Source organism: Onychomys torridus, chromosome 15 (genome assembly GCF_903995425.1).
Source record: "Onychomys torridus chromosome 15, mOncTor1.1, whole genome shotgun sequence".
Taxonomy (NCBI): domain Eukaryota; kingdom Metazoa; phylum Chordata; class Mammalia; order Rodentia; family Cricetidae; genus Onychomys; species Onychomys torridus.
In genome coordinates, this window is record NC_050457.1 from 60176767 (window position 1) to 60197738 (window position 20972).

At 37.3% G+C, this 20972-nt stretch overlaps 1 protein-coding gene across 2 annotated transcripts in view; it reads left to right on the forward strand.

Moving 5' to 3' along the window:
- Window positions 1-20972, forward strand: part of Cdh12 (cadherin 12) — a 684197-nt gene that overhangs the window by 625502 nt on the left and 37723 nt on the right. For both annotated transcript variants that reach the window (XM_036206975.1, XM_036206976.1), the window contains one exon: window positions 12816-13069. In XM_036206975.1, the coding sequence (XP_036062868.1) occupies window positions 12816-13069 (254 nt within the window). The remainder of the gene's footprint in view (window positions 1-12815; window positions 13070-20972) is intronic.

Consider the following 20972-nt stretch of genomic DNA (forward strand, 5'->3'; position numbering starts at 1 on the left):
AGGTTGACATGGTGCTAAAGAAGTAGCTAAGGATTCCACATCCTGATCCTTAGGCAGCAGGAAGAGAGAAAGCCTCTGGGCTTGGCTGGGGCTTTTGAAACTTCAAAGACCACCCTCAGTGAATCACTTCCAACAATTCCATACCTACTCCAACAAGGCAACAACTCCTAATCCTTTCAAACTGTCACTTCCTGGTGACTAAATATGCAAATATATGAGCCTAGGGGAGCATTGTTATTCAAACCTCTACAATGTTCCTTGTACATTTGTTTTCAGGGCTAACTATAATGGGTTAGCTCTCCTTTGGGATAGATTCTCCCATTCTAAACATTTCTTAGATTCCTGTAGTCCTGTGTATTGGGTTGAAGACTCCTGGACTTTCTCCAACCCACCCTCCAAATGCACCTTTGCATATTTATGGTTGTCCTTGTTCATCTATGTTTAGTCCCACGTGGTTGAGACTTTATATTGTAGCTTATGACATTTCTAGGAGACAAAATCTCATAGCAGACATCAAACTCCCTGTGATTCTGCTTTTTACAACCTGTTGTCCCCATCTTCCAACAGTTTTATCTGAGCCTTATTTGTAGACATTGTATTGTAGGTATATCCAGTAGGGCAGGGCTCCCCAACCCTATGTTTTGATTGTTTGTGACTCTCTGCATTCTCTCTTTCTATTTGCAAAAAGGAGTTTCCATTGTGAGATATGAGAATTATTCTTAACTATGGGTGTAAGGACAAATATTATAATGGAGTTACGGATTATACTGGATTAGTAAAGTGCCAGTTCTAAATCCTCCTCCAAGATCTATGACTTAACTAGCCCTGGGTAGTTGTCTAGCTTCCCACTTCCCAGGCATGACTCCCTCTTGCTCAATGGACTTTAAATAAAATTTGTGAGCTGTTGATTACCTGCAAGTTAAACATGCCACTACTGCACCTTTTAGGGTTATTGTGCCATGGTGTTCATTATGATTCATAAGCATCACATTTGTAAATGACAGCTGGTTTCTTCTCTTCTAGGGTATTTGTTGGGTGTTTTTCCATTTTGTTTCATGTTTCTTGTTTCTTTCTGTAATAGAACATAATTCATTGTATTGGCATTAAAATAATTATCTACATCTAATTCATTGCCGTAAATTTTACTACACCATTCACTGGACATTTGTGGAGCAGCTACTGAATCGTAGACTTACTCAAGACTTGGAAGATCCAGTTAACCTAGATGAAATATCCTTTGTACTAAAGCAGCCTCTAGTAATTTGGGAAAGGTGGCAGACTTGACAGTGATAAACTCAATCTGGAAGGACATACATTATACATTGGTGTAAAATGTCAATAAGCCTGTAGAGGGCAGGACCTTTTAGAGAACTGGTCAAGAAAGATTTCCAGCTGAAGGAAGCAAGATTAACACTGTGGTATCTGGATGATGTGTGTTCTCAAAAAACCAGGGCATAGTCTTCCCAAAATCTCTGATGGAGAACACTGGCAAGGAAACAGAATCTTACCTTAACTCAGTGAGGACAGGATGTTGGGAGAGATGCGACACAAGAGGAGGAGGAATGACAATAAGCAAGGTAGAGCTCTGACTTTGATCATGATGGAGAATCGACTGTGAGATTAGAGTAAATCACCTTCATAGGCCCAGAGCCCAGTCACTCAGGTTGTGTTACTGAGGATATAGGAAAGAAATACCCTAATGAAGATATCACAGACAATCCACAGAAGTGGTGTGGGCTTCAAATAGGATGCTCACAGACATAAGAATGTGAGATCTGATGACGTTCTTACTGTATTTTGAAATATAAATGTACACTTTAATAAGTACTCAGATTCTCTGGAAAATTCTATCACACATTTGAGTAACTATAAAGATTATACCTAAAATTAAAAATGCAACAGATTTTGTAAGAAAGCTTCAAATTATGTGTCTTCTCTCATTGATTATGTTGTACTGTGTGAAAAGGGATTTTCTATACATGCACATTCATAGATACATTTCTTAATTAAAACTGTTGCTATAGGTTCTTAAGTAATAAAAATATACAGGTGAAAAACTTGATCAACATTCATTCTTTTTTATGTTAAAAAATTCATTGAGATTGAAAGTAAAGGAGGATTTTTATACAAGTCTTTTGGCTCTAGGGTCAGTATTTTATTTTTATTATTGATTGATTGCTGATGGATTGAATTTTCCCTCATATATTACATTATGACCACAGTTCCTTCTCTCTCCTCTTTTCCTCATCCTATCCTCACCTTGTCACCTCTCCTTTATCCCAGATCCACTCCTCCTCCATTTCCTTATAGAAAAGGGCAACCCTCCCAGGAACATCAACCAAACATGGTATGCATGTTGCATTAAGACTAGGCACATCTCCTTATATTAAGGGTGGATAAGGCAATCCAGTAAGAGCAAAAGTGTCCCAAGAGCAGGCAAAAGAGTCAGAGATAGCCCCTACTACAATTGTTAGGAGTCCCACAAGAACCCCAAGCTACACAATTGTGATATATGTAGAGGACCGAGCTCAAATCCATACAGGTTCCCTGGTTGTTGTCTCATTCTCTGGGGGCCTCTTTGAGCCCTGGTTAATTGATTTTATATGCTGTATTCTTGTGGTGTCCTTCACCCCTCTGGATCCTACAATCCTTCCTCCCCATCTTCAGTGAGGATCCCTGAGCTCCACCTAATGTTTTGCTATGGACATCTGTGTCAGCTCTCATTTCATCAATCATTACTGGATGAAGCCTCTCTGATGGATTAGGCTAGTCCCTGGTCTATGAGTATAGCAGAATATCATTAGGAATCATTTGATTTTTTTTCTTCTTTTGGCTAGTAGTGTCTGTTTCTATCCTAGGTCTCTGGGCTGTCCTGCCTCTGGATTCTGGCTATCCAGGCTGTGTCAGGAAGAATGGGATCCCCATGTGTCATGGGCCTCAAGTTTGACTAGCAATGGGTTGACCACTCCCACAATATCTGAGTCACCATAATGCCAGTACATCTTGCAGGCGGGAAAGCATTTAAGTCAAAGGTTTTGTGTTTGGTTTAATGTCCCAGTCCCTCCACTGGAAGCCTTACTTGGTTATAGATGATGTCCCATTTAGATGCTGTATCCCTCATTACTAGATGTCTCTGCTAGGATAACCCTTGTAGATTACAGGGTGTTTCCACTGCACTAAGTTTCTACCTCACCCCTAATCCCCCACCCCATATCCAATAATCTCTTTTAGTACCTTTCTTCCATCTCTCTGACCTCTCCCTTGATTCCCTCCTCTGCCTAGCTCTACCCTCTCCCAGTTAACCCACAAAATCTATTCTATTTCTCCTTCTCTGGCAGATCCCTATGCACCCCCCTTGAGCCCAACTTGTTACTTAGGCCCTCTGGGTCTGTGAATTGTAGCACGATTTGTCCATTACTCAACAGCTGATATCTATTTATAAGTGAGTACATATCATGCTTTTCTTTCTGGGTCTGGATTACCTCACTCAGGATGATTTTCTTTATAGTTTCACCTATTTGCCTGCAAATTTCATTATGTCTTTTTTTTTTTTTTTCTGTTGTCTCTCAGCTGAAATACAGATAAAGAAAATGTGATATTTTTTTACAATGGCATATTACTTAAAACAGAAACAAAGAAACCCAACAGCAACAACAACAACAATAACAACAACAAAACATTTATTTTTTAAAGACAGTATCTATCTCAGGAAAAATAGAATTTTAAAACATATTATCAATATATTAGTAAGCAACTACTTTAAAGTCATTATTAGGAGTGCTTAAATGAAAATATAGACCAAAACAGAAGTCTGTACAAACTTCAAATTAGATTATGTCCTAATTGGTTAGAATGTTTCCCTTTGCAATCTCAGCATGGAAAGCCAATGTAAGGATTTCAGTGAAAAATCAAATTCATAGAAGAGTCAGATTTTACACACACTGAATCCATTTAGAAGGTCAACACTCTATTTGAGAAATGAATATGCACTATTTTTAAAGGAACTACTTTAAATTTGGGCTGAAAGATGCCGAGACTCCAGTAAGGAGCAAAGCATGCGTTTCTTTGAATTTTACAATGATTTTCTTTTTGTAAAACACCACTTTAGGCTTTAGAATGTTCTGTGCTATGAGGTGCATGGTTTCATTTGTGTTTTATCTTTTATCTCACACTTGCCTCCTACTTCCTACTTTCATTTCCTCCTTCTCCTCTGAGGGGAAGGGATGTGAGTAGATGAATATGGTGCTCAGGTTTATAAGAGCTGCGAAGAATGAAGAAGGGCATTTTTATTTATTTTATTTTAAAACTCAACTTTGATTCATTTTTTGAAGATTCAGACAGAATGTCATTTCTCTGTCAGCTTAAATTCAAAGTAACACTATGAAACTTTACAAATCTCTCCAAGGCACACAGTATTGATAAAAAGTGAAACAAAATAAGGACACTAACTTGCCTCATGGCATATTGTACTGAGCTAAGAATAAAAATATCAAAACCCTCTTATATATTCTTGAGATTCACCGCAATAGGAATGATAGCAAAACAAGAATAAAAATGTCATAAAAATTTATTATCTTATAAAAACTGAGAGGTGGGCCACATTTACAGTAAGAAAATAGTAATAGTTTAAAGCTACATGAATTATGTTTAGTTATTACTGATGGATAAATGAAAATAAGGTGTGTATTTATTTAATATCTATACAAATAGAAACTAAACTGAGGTAAATCTTTTCAAGACAGTAACTACAAATTTATTAATGGAAAATGATTTTTATCTTGTTTGTGTAATTATAATAGTAGAGTGAATATTTAGATTTCTGATTTAATATCATATATAATTTCACCATTAATTCTGTATTATTTCAATAAAGTATCCTTTACCAACTAATAAGTGATCATGCATCTTAGTTAAGCAGAGAATTAAAATGTTATTCTTTAGCATAAAATAAATGACTCTACAAATTAGGAAAAAATAATTGCTAAGCTATTGGCTTATTATTTTGCTTGACATTTACATAAACTATAGATGGCATTAGATGCAAAGCACAATGCTTTTCAGCATAGGCTCTTCATGATTTACTGTTTATGGGAACTATAAGCTCGTGTTAATGGGTTCTTTTGGGGGCCTTTATATTATGTATTTGCTCATTAGTCAGTCACTTTCCAAATTCTTCTTCTGTTTATCACTACTGAAGACTTAGATTCCGTGTCATCTAAGTTGGTGGTATATCACCATCATGTGGTCAATTTGGGGAAAAACAGGCATATGACAAAATGTGTACAGCAGTCATTTTTCTCTAATCAGTGTTTTGTTTACTCTGGAATGTCCAATTTTAAAGAAAAAAATGTAACCTTTGTGTCTATGAATATTACGTTTCTTTTTAAAAAAATAATTTGCGTTTGCCTTTTAAGAAACACTTTAATTTGTACTGGAGAGATGACTATGTGGTTAAGTGTGCCCTCTGCTCTTCCAAAGGACCTGGCACACACATGGCGGCTCACAACTGTCAGTAAGTCCAATACCAGGTGATCCAACGCACACTGCTCGACCCTCCACAGGCACCACAAGCATGTGGCAATCAGCTATTCATACATGCAAAATGTATTTCCTGAGTGTGTGTGTGTGTGTGTATATACAAAAAATTCTTAATTCAGTTTTCTAGACTCCTAAGAATTCTCAACTCTAAATTATCCCCAAATTTAAAACACTCAATGTAGATTTATGTACTATCTCTTAGATTTAATTTTTTTAAATTTTGCTTTAAAATTCAAAAGATATAGCAATGCATATATTATTCCATCTCTGCTCTCCATAGAGATTTTTTTTATGTTTGGAGTTTGGAATATGTCTTTATGACAAGTACATAAGTGAGACTCTAATGCTAATCCTTATAGGTGGTTACAGGAAGATCCCTGAGTTCAATGGCCAGTCATGTCTAGTTAAATTAGTGAGTTCCAGTTTCAGGGATATAACCTGCCTCCAATAATAAGATGGAAAGCAACAAGGAAGACATCTTCCATGGGCCTCTGTCCTTCATATTCTCTTATAAATACATGCACATACATCTTCCCACAGATTGACATGCATTTATGAAACTGCCCATACAATGTAATGATAAACACAAACACAAGTATTCCCACTCATGTTTTCTCTTTTTCACTTCCTAAAGTGTGAATCTAGCAAACCTCTTAGGCTGCTTTCAATGCTCTGGACCTGCCTTTGCCAGCAGGAGGACATTAGCTCACCCAGCATTTCTTCTTCTGAATCAGGGTTAGTGCTTGACTGACTATCCAGCCTGTATTTTTACCTCAGTCTGCTTTCTTCCTCATTACTACCTTTGCACTGGCTTTTCTCCAAGCCTTCCTCCTTACTTTTCTTTTCTATCCTTTACTCCAAAAGTTAGTGTATGCAGCTCCATCTGTACATCCTATGTGAGCCATTTTCTGGTGTTCAACACCAGCAAAGTACAGAGGAGGCAGTGTAGCCTCTGTTGCCATTTTTGGCAGATTCAACAGACACATATAAGCAACATTTCAGTATACCAGAGTGATTGCAATTCTGCACCACATTCTTCCTGCAAAGAAAGCCCTGAAGGAAGAATGTCTTCATCAGTCTTTTCCTTACCTCTTTCTTTCTTCCCAAAATGTGAACACTTCATTCTAATCTCCTATGATGCACGTGGTACATCCATTTAAAATGGTTGATTCCCACTATATTTGCTGTGCCCCAAAGTAGTTCACCAGTCTGTAGTTTTTCCCCATAAACAAAGAAATATCACTGAAGTAATAGAAGGTTTTTAATTTCCATTGACTAAAAGAGAATTTTATGTTGGTTTACTGTTCTCAAATTTGGCATATTGATTTTTGTTTTTAATCACATGAACCACAAAGTTAGCTCTATTTTGCAAATATTAAAAAATAAGTTGATTAAACAAGTGGAAACCGTGTGGTTCAAAGAAGAAAGCTGTTTCAGACATATGCAGCTTGCTGTAAATCATAAGTTTGAAAAGAATAGACATTCTGTCACATGAGGAAGGTCTGTTTTAGGAAATGATTTATACTGTATATAAAGAAGATATATGTGTTTTACTGAAAACACAATATTTAATGAAATCTTTTGTTATTTTTAGGATAATTTTTACTGAAATCTGTACACAGAAGTACAGAAGGCTCTCACAATTCTGTATTTGATTTGGTTTGTATTGTGTCAGCTACTGGCTGTATTTTAATATAATCGTCATTAATTGCAGTCATTGGGATAGTGCCCATTAATTTTCTGTTAATTTGTTAAAACTGCCAATATGTGGCAGTATTATAATAAATGTGGAATCTAGTAAAAATGTTTTCATAGAATAAAATGAAGGAATATCTCATGAGTAGTTTTGATTTAATATTTTTGCAACAAACTTCCTGGAATATGTTTTTTTGTTTTTGTTTTTGTTTTTTTTTGCCGGAGCTGAGGACCGAACCCAGGGCCTTGCGCTTGCTAGGCAAGCGCTCTGCTCTACCACTGAGCTAAATGCCCAACTCCTGTATTTCTTAAATTACATAATTTATTTAGAAAATATTTTGCTTGAAAATTTTGTTTTTAATCATAAATATGCAGGCCAGGCTGTGGTGGCACACGCCTTTAATCCCAGCACTCGGGAGGCAGAGCAAGTCGGATCTCTGTGAGTTCGAGGCCAGCCTGGTCTACAGAGTGAGATCCAGGAAAGGTGCAAAACTACACAGAGAAACCCTGTCTCAAACAAAACAAAACAAAACAAAAATTAATTATATATATGCATATATACAAACAACTTTTTCTGAAAATTTTATTGTACATATATGAATAAATACATATATTATGCTGAAATACATGTAAATTTTGTTAAAAGGAAGAATGATACTTCAAATGTTCAAGTTTCAGTCTATTTCTCCCTTACAGGGACATTCTTACCTGATACTGAGACATCTTTTCTTTATCGAGTGCTTGATCACATTTTATTGAAATGGTAATTTGAGTCCTTACACAGTGATTATGAAAAAATGCACAGTCTCTTATGCCTCTTTCCAGACAAAGACTGAGATTACCGGTCATGAAACTAAGTCTTTGAAACTGTGTTTCTTTTCAAAACCAATCTCTTTCTGAATGCCTTATCTTTATTGTCCAGGCAGAGTAGTAAACTTACTCTACAAAATTATGCTCCCGATGTATTTCTGTCCTACCTCCGTCTGTTATAAATCTGTTTCCAAGTCTTTGTCCACAAATGATCAGTTTCATTTTTAGATAATGACATCTTCTGATCATGAGTGTTGCTGTATTGCCCGCGCTACCACCACCTGTTCACTATGTCTGAGCTAGGGCCTGTGGATGGAAAAACAGAGACAAAAGACAGAGAGTCATTCGTGTCAGCAGAATGCTGAATGCCGTTTATTGAAGAATGGAGGAAACCTTAAATATAGGTGTACAGCACAATGGAAGAACCCCCAAGGGCAGAAGTTCGATACCCAATGTTCTACATTCTTGCATCTAAGCTGTTTACACCAAATGCAGGATACTCAGACATAGAACCTCCAGTGAGCGTTCAGGAGGGTGGAGACTGACAGGGAATCAGCATAGGGAGTACTTCTGGTCAAGGTTGGTAAGCAGGGCAGCAATTACCCAACTTGGGAGTTCCACGGCCCTACACATGAGTTCCTCAGAAATGTGCCATTCTAATGATTATTAAGACTTGTTTGATTCTGCAGGGCAGAATCTTTCTAATTCAGGGTGTGTTTTTGTGAGAGTGATTGCTTTATTGTGTTGATGAAAATGATGCATGCTCATCGTAAATTCTGAAGCAAGAAGATGTAAAGATAGGCAAACGATAGTTGCTGTTGGTCAGAGTATTTGTGATGAGTCCTTTATTCAGCACCACTCAGCATGAATTGTGGTGAGAATTGATGCCAGAATCAGATATGAACCTTAGGATCTATTTCCATGCATACTTTTGCCAACAGAATTTATTTGCCTGTGGTTTAGTGGTTGAGATTTATTTGGGGGTCATCTTTTTTCTGTGATCATCCTTAATTTCTATTGTTTCTGTCACTGACTATATGAATGCCATGTCCTCATGAGTAACCTCTAAGAAGATATGCTGTGTCCTCACTAGTAACCTCTAAGTAGGTAGCCTCACACTATCCTCTTTACTTTCTTTCACATCCGTAACAAACCTTTTTATTTAGGGAGGAATTAATTATTAAACATTGTTACTTGACATGCTATTAAATTCACAGGCCATTCTACACTCAGTTTTTGACCACATAACACAGATGTTGGAGGTCCTTGGAGACAAAGTAATAATGATGATGATGATGTTATGTTGATGATGATGATAATGATATGATGGAGGCACATTTGCACTCTGTCTTCTGGATATACTGATTTTCAAATTCAACAAAAAGTCAATAAAGAAATCCACTGATTTCTACATAATATTACATAGAAGCAGGAACTCGGGAAGCCCCTGGAGAGTGACTTACTTAAACATTAACATTTTTTACATTCACTAAAGTGAAATAAAAAATATCTGTACACAATACTCACCATAGTTTTGGCATAATAAGAATGTTGAAGGAGAAAGTCACTATAATAATTTAGTCTGCCTAATTCTTATTTATTCATTCATTCATTCATTCATTCATTCATTCATTCATTCATTGATTTATTATTTAGGTTATTTAGGACAAGGTTTCTCTGTGTTGCCCTGTATAACAGGCTGGCCTTGATCTACCTGCCTCTACCTCCCTAGTGCAGGATTAACCACCACCTGGTTAATTCTTCCTTTTTATTTAGGGAGGTATTAATTATAGATATTCAGTTTCACAAAAATTGTGGTTTTTTACTGCATATCTCCCTACACAGATCTCCTGAAAATCTGGCTATAAATAATGTGTTTCCAGCCAAGGAGAAGGGATATCCTCATCCAAAATCTGATCTCACAATCACTTCCTTACCCTTATAGAAACATTCTTTAGATCACATGAGCTGTGAGTAGTGTCAGCAGGTTTGGTACTTATTTCACATTTATTATGCATGAATTATATGCATGCAACTTCACAAAAAATAAATTCCTTCACCCAAATTTATTTTCTAAGATTCTAAGCAAATCTTGATCATTCTGTAATTTTTAAAAATGCAATGAAATTTAAATTTAATAAATTAAATAATGAACTTTATTGTGATCATTGGAAAATTAAGTTCATTACCCCCGAATTAAGATAGTAGTAAGAAGAGTGAGGGACTCTACTGAGATACAGCACTTTGTAAGAAGAGGTTGCTTAAGGGTCTGGGCCTTGAAGTAAGAACTCCAGGTAGGGTATTACTGTGGTGTTGCTCTTCAAATATTTTTTTTTTCTTTTTAGATATCTGATCTCTGCTGGATATAAGTTTCAGTAATAAAACTAAACAAATCCATAGGTATAAATAGGTTATTCATTTTCTCTCTCTCTCTCTCTCTCTCTCTCTCTCTCTCTCTCAATGTTGACTGCTGAATTTTGCCACTGTGTTAGGTTAGGAGTTCTGGAAAGGAATAGACCAGGCTGTCTTCTAAAAGAATGAATATTAGAAAAGGGAAAGGAATTCAGAAGTCCTCTGTCCTCTTTTTGCCTTGAAATCGACATACCAGTAGGGAGCCAAGTTCATTCAGATAGTTGAAATGTGTAATTAGTAAAAAATAAAATAAATTTAAGGCTGAATTGGAAGGAATTTTCGTAATTATACAAGTATACGCATTTTCATATGTAGGAGAAAGCAGGGAGAAAAATGAGGAGGATGTGGTACCCATGCCTGCATCCAAAGACAACACCTGAATCTGTGAGTGGTAACAGAACAAGCGTGAGTGGTGGACAGGCAGTTTGTTTTCTGGAACAGCAAACAACTAAGCTAATAAAAATCAGTGTGCCTGGCGGTGGTGGCACACGCCTTTAATCCCAGCACTCAGGAGGCAGAGCAAGACAGATCTCTGTGAGTTCAAGGCCAGCCTGGTCTACCAAGCATGAGTTCCAGGAAAGGCTCCAAAGCTACACAGAGAAACCCTGTCTCAGAAAAAAAATAAAAAAAATCAGTGTTTGTGAAGTAGTCATTATCGATTGTTATCTTCAGCTTTGTATTACTTAATACATCCACAATTTTAAGCATTTATAAATATGAATATATTTAATTCAATTAACATGTACTCCCTTCCAACTTTTGTTTGTTTGTTTGTTTTTTGAGGCAGGGTTTCTCTGTGTAGCTTTGTGCCTCTCCTGGAACTCACTCTGTAGCCCAGGCTGGCCTCGAACTCACAGAGATCTGCCTGCCTCTGCCTCCCGAGTGCTGGGTTTAAAAGCGTGCGCCACCACCGCCCTGGCTCCCTTCCATCTTATATGTAATTCTCTTCTAGATCTCACTAATGGCACATGGTGAAAAACTTGTCACTTCTTAGAAAGTATTAATTATATAATATAGCTTTATTCTAGAATACGTTGAAAGCAAAGCGACATGATATACCTTGCACCCCATAAAAAGAAAGGTGTGGAACTTCCTTTTTCTACATTATAATTACATTATTACAAATTTAAATTCTACTCCAACCCTTTTGTTTTTCATGAAGACCCTTCAAATATTTGAAAATTCTTGTCTCCCATGTCTTTGGCTAATTTTCCCAAGCTAAACATTCTCATAACTATAGCAGTTTCTTCTTTCTTTAACATGAGTGATATTTGTCACTTTCTCTAGGCAAATGGTTGCTGTTTTAGTTCACATTGACTCTACTATGTAGCTCAAGCTGCTCTTGAACACAAAATCATGTGACTCCAGCCTTCCAAGTTCTTGGATGGTTACTGTGTGTCACCAACCTGGCTTAAAAAAAAAAAAAAAAAAGCAACTCCATACATGAAGCTGAGTGTGAAAGTTTCCACCTGTCTTCCCAGCACTAAGGAAACTGAGACAGATGAATTGTCAGTTCAGAGCCAGCCTAAGCCACATAATGAGATCTTACGTCTATTGCGTCTCCTCCTACAAAGTGTCCCAGCGCCACAGTGACCCTAGACCTCAGTGTTTTTAGAGATATGGATATGAAAGAACTGACATTTGAAAGGAACAACTAAACTGAATGCCATTGCATATGCACAAATGATTTCTTTTGTTACTTTCAAGAGCATCCATAGTTTATCAACGTGTTTGAAGTCATAATTCTTGGTGATGTGTTCTGATAATGCAGTGTAGCACACATTGATCTGATACATAATTATGAGACTTCAAGCAACTTTAATAACCGTTGTACTTACTTTAAATTTTTATAGTTGTTCCTAATAAAATACCTGCTCATTCAAGACTTTTAGCAGAAAATGGTACTCATGGAAAAAATAAGAAAAGCAAATAGCTAGCATTCTATATGCACCTGGAATCTAAATAATCAGACAATCCAATTTCATTGTTGCTCCATTTTTTTCAAACTTTACTTCTGTCCAGTAGATGTCAGTATTGGATAAAAGCAAAATAGCATTTCCCTTATTTTCACATTGCTTAGGAGATACATGAGTTGCCCTGTCTACCTTGATGTGCACATGTAGATTTTGTCAATTCTATGTACTTAGATAATTAACATTATAGGTTACTTCTATATGCCGTTGATCTTTAATGTTATTAAATATTTACCATATGTTTCATCTGCCCTGTGTTTAGCAAGAAGAGGAGAAGATGAAACAGGTGTAGTTAATTGAGAGCAGCTGGAAGATTGCTTAGAAACAACTTCGCCATTTCTGCTCCGATCTGTATAAACATAATTCCTCATTTTGTCCTTATTACAGCCTCTGGATTTTGAAACGAAGAAGGCATATACTTTCAAAGTAGAGGCCTCCAACCTTCACCTTGACCACCGCTTTCACTCTGCTGGCCCCTTTAAAGACACTGCTACAGTAAAGATCAGCGTGCTGGATGTGGATGAGCCTCCAGTGTTCAGTAAGCCACTTTACACCATGGAGGTTTATGAAGACACTCCTGTGGGGACCATCATTGGGGCTGTCACAGCCCAAGACCTCGATGTGGGCAGTAGTGCCGTTAGGTAAGAATAACAATTTGTAATGTGCATTAGACAAACGAAACTCAATCAGCAGGAGAAAACAAACTCAATTACTAAAGGTGCTGCCTAGGAATAGCAGATCGTGCCCCACAAAATTTAATGAATTCTTATTCATTCTTATTCTCATGGGAGTATTGCCTTAGAAATTGAATATAAACAACCTGCACAAATCCTTGTAATACTGTTTACCACAATGTAATGCTGGACATATCATTCAAATTAATGAGCCATTTTTTTTCATTTATAAAAGGTTCTGAGAAAAAGGACTTCAAATCATTCACAAGATTATTGATTGGAGAATTTCAAGTCAAGAATCCCTTAGGAAAGGAGACACAAATATCCCACCCTTAACATTGTAATCAGAATCACTAACCTTTCTTTCTTTCTCACATGCCAAATATAGTTATTCCAAATGCACGCCCCCCAAACTCTTAAATGATCCCACTATAAACCCAAGAATCTAACATCTAATTTCTCCTATAAATAGCCACTAAACAAGACATAGAGATTCCGGGTTGGAACCATTCTAGCAAGTTCTCTAGTTGTGAGTCTTTGGACCTAAATAATCGATGAGATTTGAAAATATGTGTCATGTTACGGATGGACCAGATACTCCTATTCCATGTATAAAAGAGGGAAGGAAATAGCAGTGTTCCCTGCGTAATTCCAAAATGCTAGCCTGAGCAAGTCCACTGGACATGCAGATTTATTAGGAATTACTTTTCTTTAGATCTGGGCTTCTTCGTCTTACAGATTTGCTGAGGCTGGAGTCTTCTAGATCCTTTGGAATGATCCACAGTTCATACCACTTCAAAACCAATGTCCACTTTGTGACTTTCTGTGTCAGCACCACCTAGGTATATAGTTAACAACTGCAGAATAATCTTAAACTCCCCAACCCTATATTTTTGCTTGGCGTTGGGCATTCATTGAAACCATTTCAGAAGTAGACATGCCTTGCATAGCTCATGATGCTGAATTGCATCTGATTTCCTTCTTCAAGAAAGTCATATGCATTTGAGTAAATGTTTCAGTGATCTGGTTCTGCTTGAGAAGTCTTGTACTTTTCCTGAATTTTTCTCATGTCTCTGTTTTTGTTAATCCCAGTGTGCAGTGATTCTTCTGTAACATTTCCTTCTCTGATTGACATGATGGGTAAAATCCTTTGTTCATTCCAAAACAAAATTCTTTAGTATATGATCAAAAGAATAACCCTCATAGATTCTTCTGAAATTCATTTTTTGTAATATTTTTTTTTCCTTTTTGTAATATGCAAAGGCTAAAGTATTAAAATTTTATATACTGATATCTTTTTGCTTAACAATCCTAACTTCAATTAATTTGTCTCCTTATATGTTTGTGCAAGTATAGACTCACAATCTAATTCATAAGAATGTTGTTCTTATTAAATCGAGGATACATACTGAATTTTGTATCTTCAAAGTTGTATCTTTTGATAGAAGAGCACTTGACCTGACAACTACTCCAAAATTCTCTGCACATGGCCACATGAACTGATACTGCTCTGGTGTGCGATAATGTGTGTATCTGTTTGCCTGCCTGCTTCCCTCCCTCTCTCTCTCCCAGCCTCCTGACATCCCTCCATTCCTCCCTGCCCCCTCTCTTCTTTCTTTTCTTTCTTCTCTTTTTAATGTCATCCATAGAATAGTTTGTAAAGCATTTCCTCTCACAGAAATTATTATTTCTGGATTATTTTTTTGTTGAAATTATGTTAGGTACATTTGTTCCTTCCCTTTGTCCTTCCAACTCTCCCATGTACTGTTGTCTACTCTCTTTCATATTCATAGCTTCTTCAATAATATGTTTCTTAATTATCTGTAATACTTCATGAGATTGGCTTTATCATTTGTGTTCAACAAAACACTGTTCAAGGTCTCTGGATACTCGCAACAAAGACAGAATCTTTTTTAAAAGTTACCCATATTTTTCTCTTCCATTAGACCACTTATCAAAATCATTCTACATAGCTATACATTATAGAAATTCTAAGTTCTTTCAGACCCTGGACATCTTTTAGTTAGGGATCTTTTACAAAGGCACCTGCCACTTGGTACCTGTTTGCTTTCTGACCATTTCAGATTTCTATGACAGAGCCCTATAACATTTGAAGCAAGAAACATTTCCATGCTATAGTCAGGAAACTTTAAAGTCTGTAACCAAAGTGAAGGCAAATACATCATCTTGGTATCATCCCCATCTTCCTCTGCTGCATGGTCTTCTTATATTCATAACACAAAATAAGGAGCAGCTCCTGCACTTTCTAAAATGGTCAGTTAGCAGGCTAGAGAAATGGCTCCGCCTTTCAGAGCAGAGGCTACTCTTCTAGAGAACCTGTATTCTGTTCCCAGCACCAAACTAGTGGCTTACAACTATCTGTAACTCGATTTCCAGGTACATCAATACCTTCTTTGTCATCTTCAGACAATATGCACACATGGTACACAAAAATGAGTATGGGCATGCACATGTACATATTAAATAAATAAATATTATAGAAGGATAATCATCTCTATCTTAAGAAAGCCAAACAGATTCATTATTTCTTTCCCCTAAGAACTTATCTCCTAACTTCACACCTTCACATTTAGTTTAGTATTTTGACATATGAATGTGTGTGTGTGTGTGTGTGTGTGTGTGTGTGTGTGTGTGTGCAGATGTGAAGTGATGTGTGAATGAAAGCAAACATGTGCATGCATTCATGAGCATTTGTGAACATACAGAGGAAGAGAAAGATGCCCAAGTATCTCTCTATTATTCTCTGCCATATTTTCTTGAGAAGCAATTTATCCATGAACATGTATGTAGTCTTGTAGCAGCATGTGTGAGTGATCATACTGTCTTCAACCTGTACCATGCTGATATTATGAATATGCAATAACAAACTTGTTGTCATATTTTGTTGTTGTTGTTGTTTCTGTTTGTTCTTCATTTATTCCGATTGGATGATTGGATCTCAACTCAGGCTCTTATGCTTGTTAAGCAAGAACATTTATGAGCTGAGCCATCTTTCCAGCTTCTTAATATACCCAGCCCCCAAATCATGACATAGAGACATATTATTAATTATGAAAGCTCCACTTAGCTGTAGCTTAGAATAGTTTCTAACTAGCTCTTTTAACTTAAAATAATGCATTTCTATTAATCTACTTGCTGCCATGTGGCTAATGGGTTTTTATTCTCTCCTCCTATGTGTTCTGTTTCCTCTATGTCAGGCTAACAACTCCACCTTCCTTCTTTCCCAAGATCACTCTGTAACACGAATCTTAAGAGGTCTTATAAACAGAAAAACCTGGAGCTAGGTATTGGGGTGAATTCTCAAAAGTCAGAGAAGCAGAACAAGCTACAGCTAACCTCACCTCACCAACTTCTCGGCTGATTTTGTTTCCTTAGTCTGGAAGCTTGAGTCCTGCTCATCATAATAGTTCTCAGCTGAACTGCAGCTAATAGCCTAAAAGCTTAAAGGGCTCTCAAACCAGGTTTTCATGCAGTATATATAAATACCTTTCTGCTTCCTGCCATCACTTTCTGGGATTAAAAGTGTGTGCCACTATGCCTGGCTCAGTTTCCAGCATGGCCTTAAAATCACAGAGACTCTGCCTCTGAAATGCTAGATTAAAGGTGTGCGCTACCACTGCTTGTACTCTATGTTTAATATAGTGGCTGTTCTGTTCTCCAACCCCCAGATAAGTTTATTGGGGTGCACAATATATCAACCACACCACTCTGTTCCCAGAAGTCCTACCTAAACTCTTTCTTCCTAGCGACTGGCCATTCAGCTCTTTATTAAACTAATCACAGTGACAAATCAGTGTAAAGGAATATTCTGCAACATGTCTTGTGTTCAAGAGGGAACTCTAAAATGTACATCTGACTTATGTAAGTGAAGAGAAACAATTACTGGACACTTTTCATTTCAGTGCAAATCCTCTCCAGGTTCTTCATTGGAAACAAGCTATTTTTTCATACTTGTTATCATTACAACACCTTTAAACACTACACACAGACACAGTGATGGGCAAGAGATTCACAATACTTTTATCTACTGGTATGCTGTCATTTGTCAGTCATGTTGCTGAAGCCCTTATCACTCTTGCTTATTTTGTTGTCAGTAGGAAACATCTGATGAAGAGATTTATCTTAATTTTTGTAGAAATTAAATGGTTAGTGTAACAGGCTTCCTTTTGAGCCACCCACCAACTTGTAAATCTTGACATGGAGACTTAATTAGTTTTGAATGCTAGGGCTTAGCTTAACATTTATTTCTTGCTAGCTCTTATAACTTAAATTATCCTGTTTCTCTTCATCAATGGTTCGCCTCAGGGCTTTTTACCTTTCTTTCTTTCTTTCTTTCTTTCTTTCTTTCTTTCTTTCTTCCTCCCTCCCTCCCTCCCTCTCTCCCTCCCTCCCTCCCTTCCTTTTCTTTCTTTCTTTCTTTCTTTCTTTCTTTCTTTCTTTCTTTCTTTCTTTCTTTCTTCCTTTCTGTGTGTTTTATTTCGCTGCTTCCTCCAATGATTGACTGGCTTCTGGCCCCGGACATGTCTCTCTCTTTCTCTCCATTCTCTCCTCCTTCTTCTCTCCTCCTATTTATTCTTGGCCTGCCAGTCTCATCTATCCCTCTACTGCCTAGCTATTGGCTTTTTTGCTTTTTTTAGACCAATCAGGTGCCTTAGTCAGGCAAGGTGAAACAGCAACACATCTTCACATAATTAAACACATGCAGCATAAATAAAAGTAACACTTCTTTACATAATAAACAAATACTGCATAAACAAATCTAACACATGTTTGCCTGGTTAAAGTAATATTCTACAACAGGTTATTGCAAAAATGTGAAATGTATATAACAACATGAAAATGTAAGTATCATTAGAAACAATGAACAGTTCAGTAAATGAATGTTTATGTTCATTGTGGCACTGTATATCTAGAGTGTACATGAAATTGTTTAATGCATTCCTTGGAGGCTGTGTTTAGAACAGTGATAAGGCATGATGCACACATAAACAAAAGTATATTTTCAAATACTAAAGAACTGAAAAATGCAGGAAGCCTGAAAGTGAACTGTATCATTAGATAATAGGACAAACGTTCAAATGTAAAAACACAGAACTGTGACTCTGTGAGAGAAATAATAGAAAGGCGTATTTTAGAAAATCCCTCATGCAGTTGACTGTGTCTTTAGGTTTTGTCACAGATACCCCCATCTGACTGTCCTACTGTTAACTAAAGTGGTAACTCATCTTTGCTTCTCATGAGAAGCACTAACTTCCCCAAAACAACGGAAACAGATGGAGCTAATTGATCCCTGTGAGGAGTTGTCAGAAGACAGATTTGTTCTTGAATGACATGAAACCTGTCTTAGTTCCATTTCCTTGGAGTAAACAAGAAACTTGGATCATGTCAGTTAAGGAAACATGGGCCCTGAGTCATATTTTTGGTGTAATATGTTCTTAAAACTATAAAGTGGAAACAAACAAACAAACAAACAAAGGCCAGGCGGTGGTGGCACACGCCTTTAATCCCAGCACTCTGGAGACAGAAGCAGGTAGGTTTCTGTGAGTTCCAGGCCAGCCTGGTCTCCAAAGCAAGTTCCAGGAAAGGTGTGAAGCTACACAGAGAAACCCAGTCTTGAAAAACCAAAAAACAAAATTATAAAGTGAGAAATTATGTCATGTTAACTAATTTTCTGTTAATGTGTTTCACTTTTTGTTTTATTTATTTTACATACAGTTCCCTTCCCTCCTTCCCTCCCATTCCCTTCCCTTACTTCTTACCCCCACCCCCTCATCCATTCCTCCCATGGGAGTCAACAAAATATGACACATCAAGTTGAGGCTGCACCTAGCTCCTCCCCTGGCATCAATGCTGGATGAGGCATCCCACCATAGAGAATAGGCTCCAAAGGGCCAGTTGAAGCACCAGGGACAGATCCTGAGCCTACTGCTAGGAACCCCACAGACAGACAAAGCTACCACAACTGTCACACACATGCAGAGGGCCTAGGTTGGTCCTATGCAGTCTTTAGCTGTTACTCCAGAGTCTATGAATTCCCATGAACTCAGGTCTGCTCTCTCTGTGGGTTCTCCTGTCATGACCTTGATACCCCTCTCATAAAATCCCTCCTCCCTCTCTTCACTGACCTTGTCCCAGTGCTTGCCTGTGGATCTCTGCATCTGTTTCCACCAGTTACTGGATGAAGGCTCTTTGATAACAATTAGGGTAGTCCAATATGATTACAACAGATGGCCAGTTCAGACCCCTCTCCACTGTTGCTAGGAATCTTAGCTGGGCTCATCCTTGTGGATTCTTGGGAGTTTCCCTGGCACCTGGCTCCTGCCTAACCCCCAAATACCCCTCATCATGGCATTTCTCTCATTAATCTAGCCCCTCCATCCTGACTTCAACCCACCCATCCTGATCTCTCACATTACCATTTCCTCCCTTGCAAGTTTAACAAAGAGATCTCTTCTATTTCACCTTTGCAGGAAATCCATGCATCCATCCTTGTGCCCTCCTTGTTACCTAACCTCTGTGGGGCTGTGGATTGTAGCCTGGCTGTCTTTTAGTTTATACCTCATATCCACTTATGAGTGAGTACATGACATGGTTGTCTTTCTGGGTATGAATTATCTCACTCAGAATATTATTTTTTCTAGTTCCTTTCATTTACCTACAAATTCCATGATGTCATTGTTTTTACTGCTGAGTAGTACTCCATTGTGTATATGTACCACATTTTCTTTATCCATTTTTCAGTTGAGGGGTATCTAGGTTGTTTCCTGGTTCTTGATATTATGAATAAGGCTTCCATGAACATAGTTGAGCAAGTGTCCTTGTGGTATGATTGAGCATCCTTTGAGTAAATGCCTAAGATGGGTATAGCTAAGTCTTGAGGTAGATTGATTCCCAATTTCCTGAGAAACTTCCATGTCAATTTCCAAAGTGGCTGTGCAAGAGTGCACTCCCACTAGCAGTGAAGTGTTACCCTTGTTCCACATCCTCTCCTACATAAGCTGTCATTACTATGTTTGATTTTAGCCATTCTGACAGGTGTAAGATGCTAGCTCAGAGTTGTTCTGATTTGCATTTCCCTGATGGCTAAAGATATTGAACAATTCTTTAAGTGTTTCTTGGCTATTTGAAATTCTTCTGTTGAGAACTCTCTGTTAAAATCTGTACCTCATTTTTAATAGGATTACTTGGTATTTTGATATCTAGTTTCTTGAGCTCTTCATATGTTTTGGACATCAGGTCTCTGTCAGACATCAGATTGGTGAAGATTTTTTTTTTTTTTACATCATGTAGACTGCCATTTTGTATTATTGACAGTGTTTTTTGCCTTCCAGAAGCTTTTCAGTTTCAAGAGGTCTCATTTATCAATTGCCAATCTTAGTGTCTATGTTACTGGTATTATATTCAGGAAGTTGTCCTCTGCCAATCCATTCAAGACTATTTCCCACTTTCCTTTCTATCAGGTTCAGTGTAACTGAATTGATATTGAGGTCTTTGATCCACTTGGACTTGAATTTCATACAGGGCAATAGATATGGCGACATTTGCATTCTTCTACATGTCCACATCCAGTTATGCCAATACCATTTGTTGAATATATTTTCTTTTTTCCATTTTATAATTTTGGCTTCTTTTTAAAATCAAGTGCTCAAAGGTATGTGGATTTACCCTGGGGTCTTCAATTTGATACCATTGATCCCTCTGTCTGTTTTTATGCTAATACCATGCTGTAATAATTCATGGCTAAAGTTACTTTCCTGTTTGGGTATTATTATAAGTTTCGCCATCATCATCATCACCATTATCATCTTTGGCTAGATCAGTAACCCAAAGCCAAGTCCCTTTATCAAAA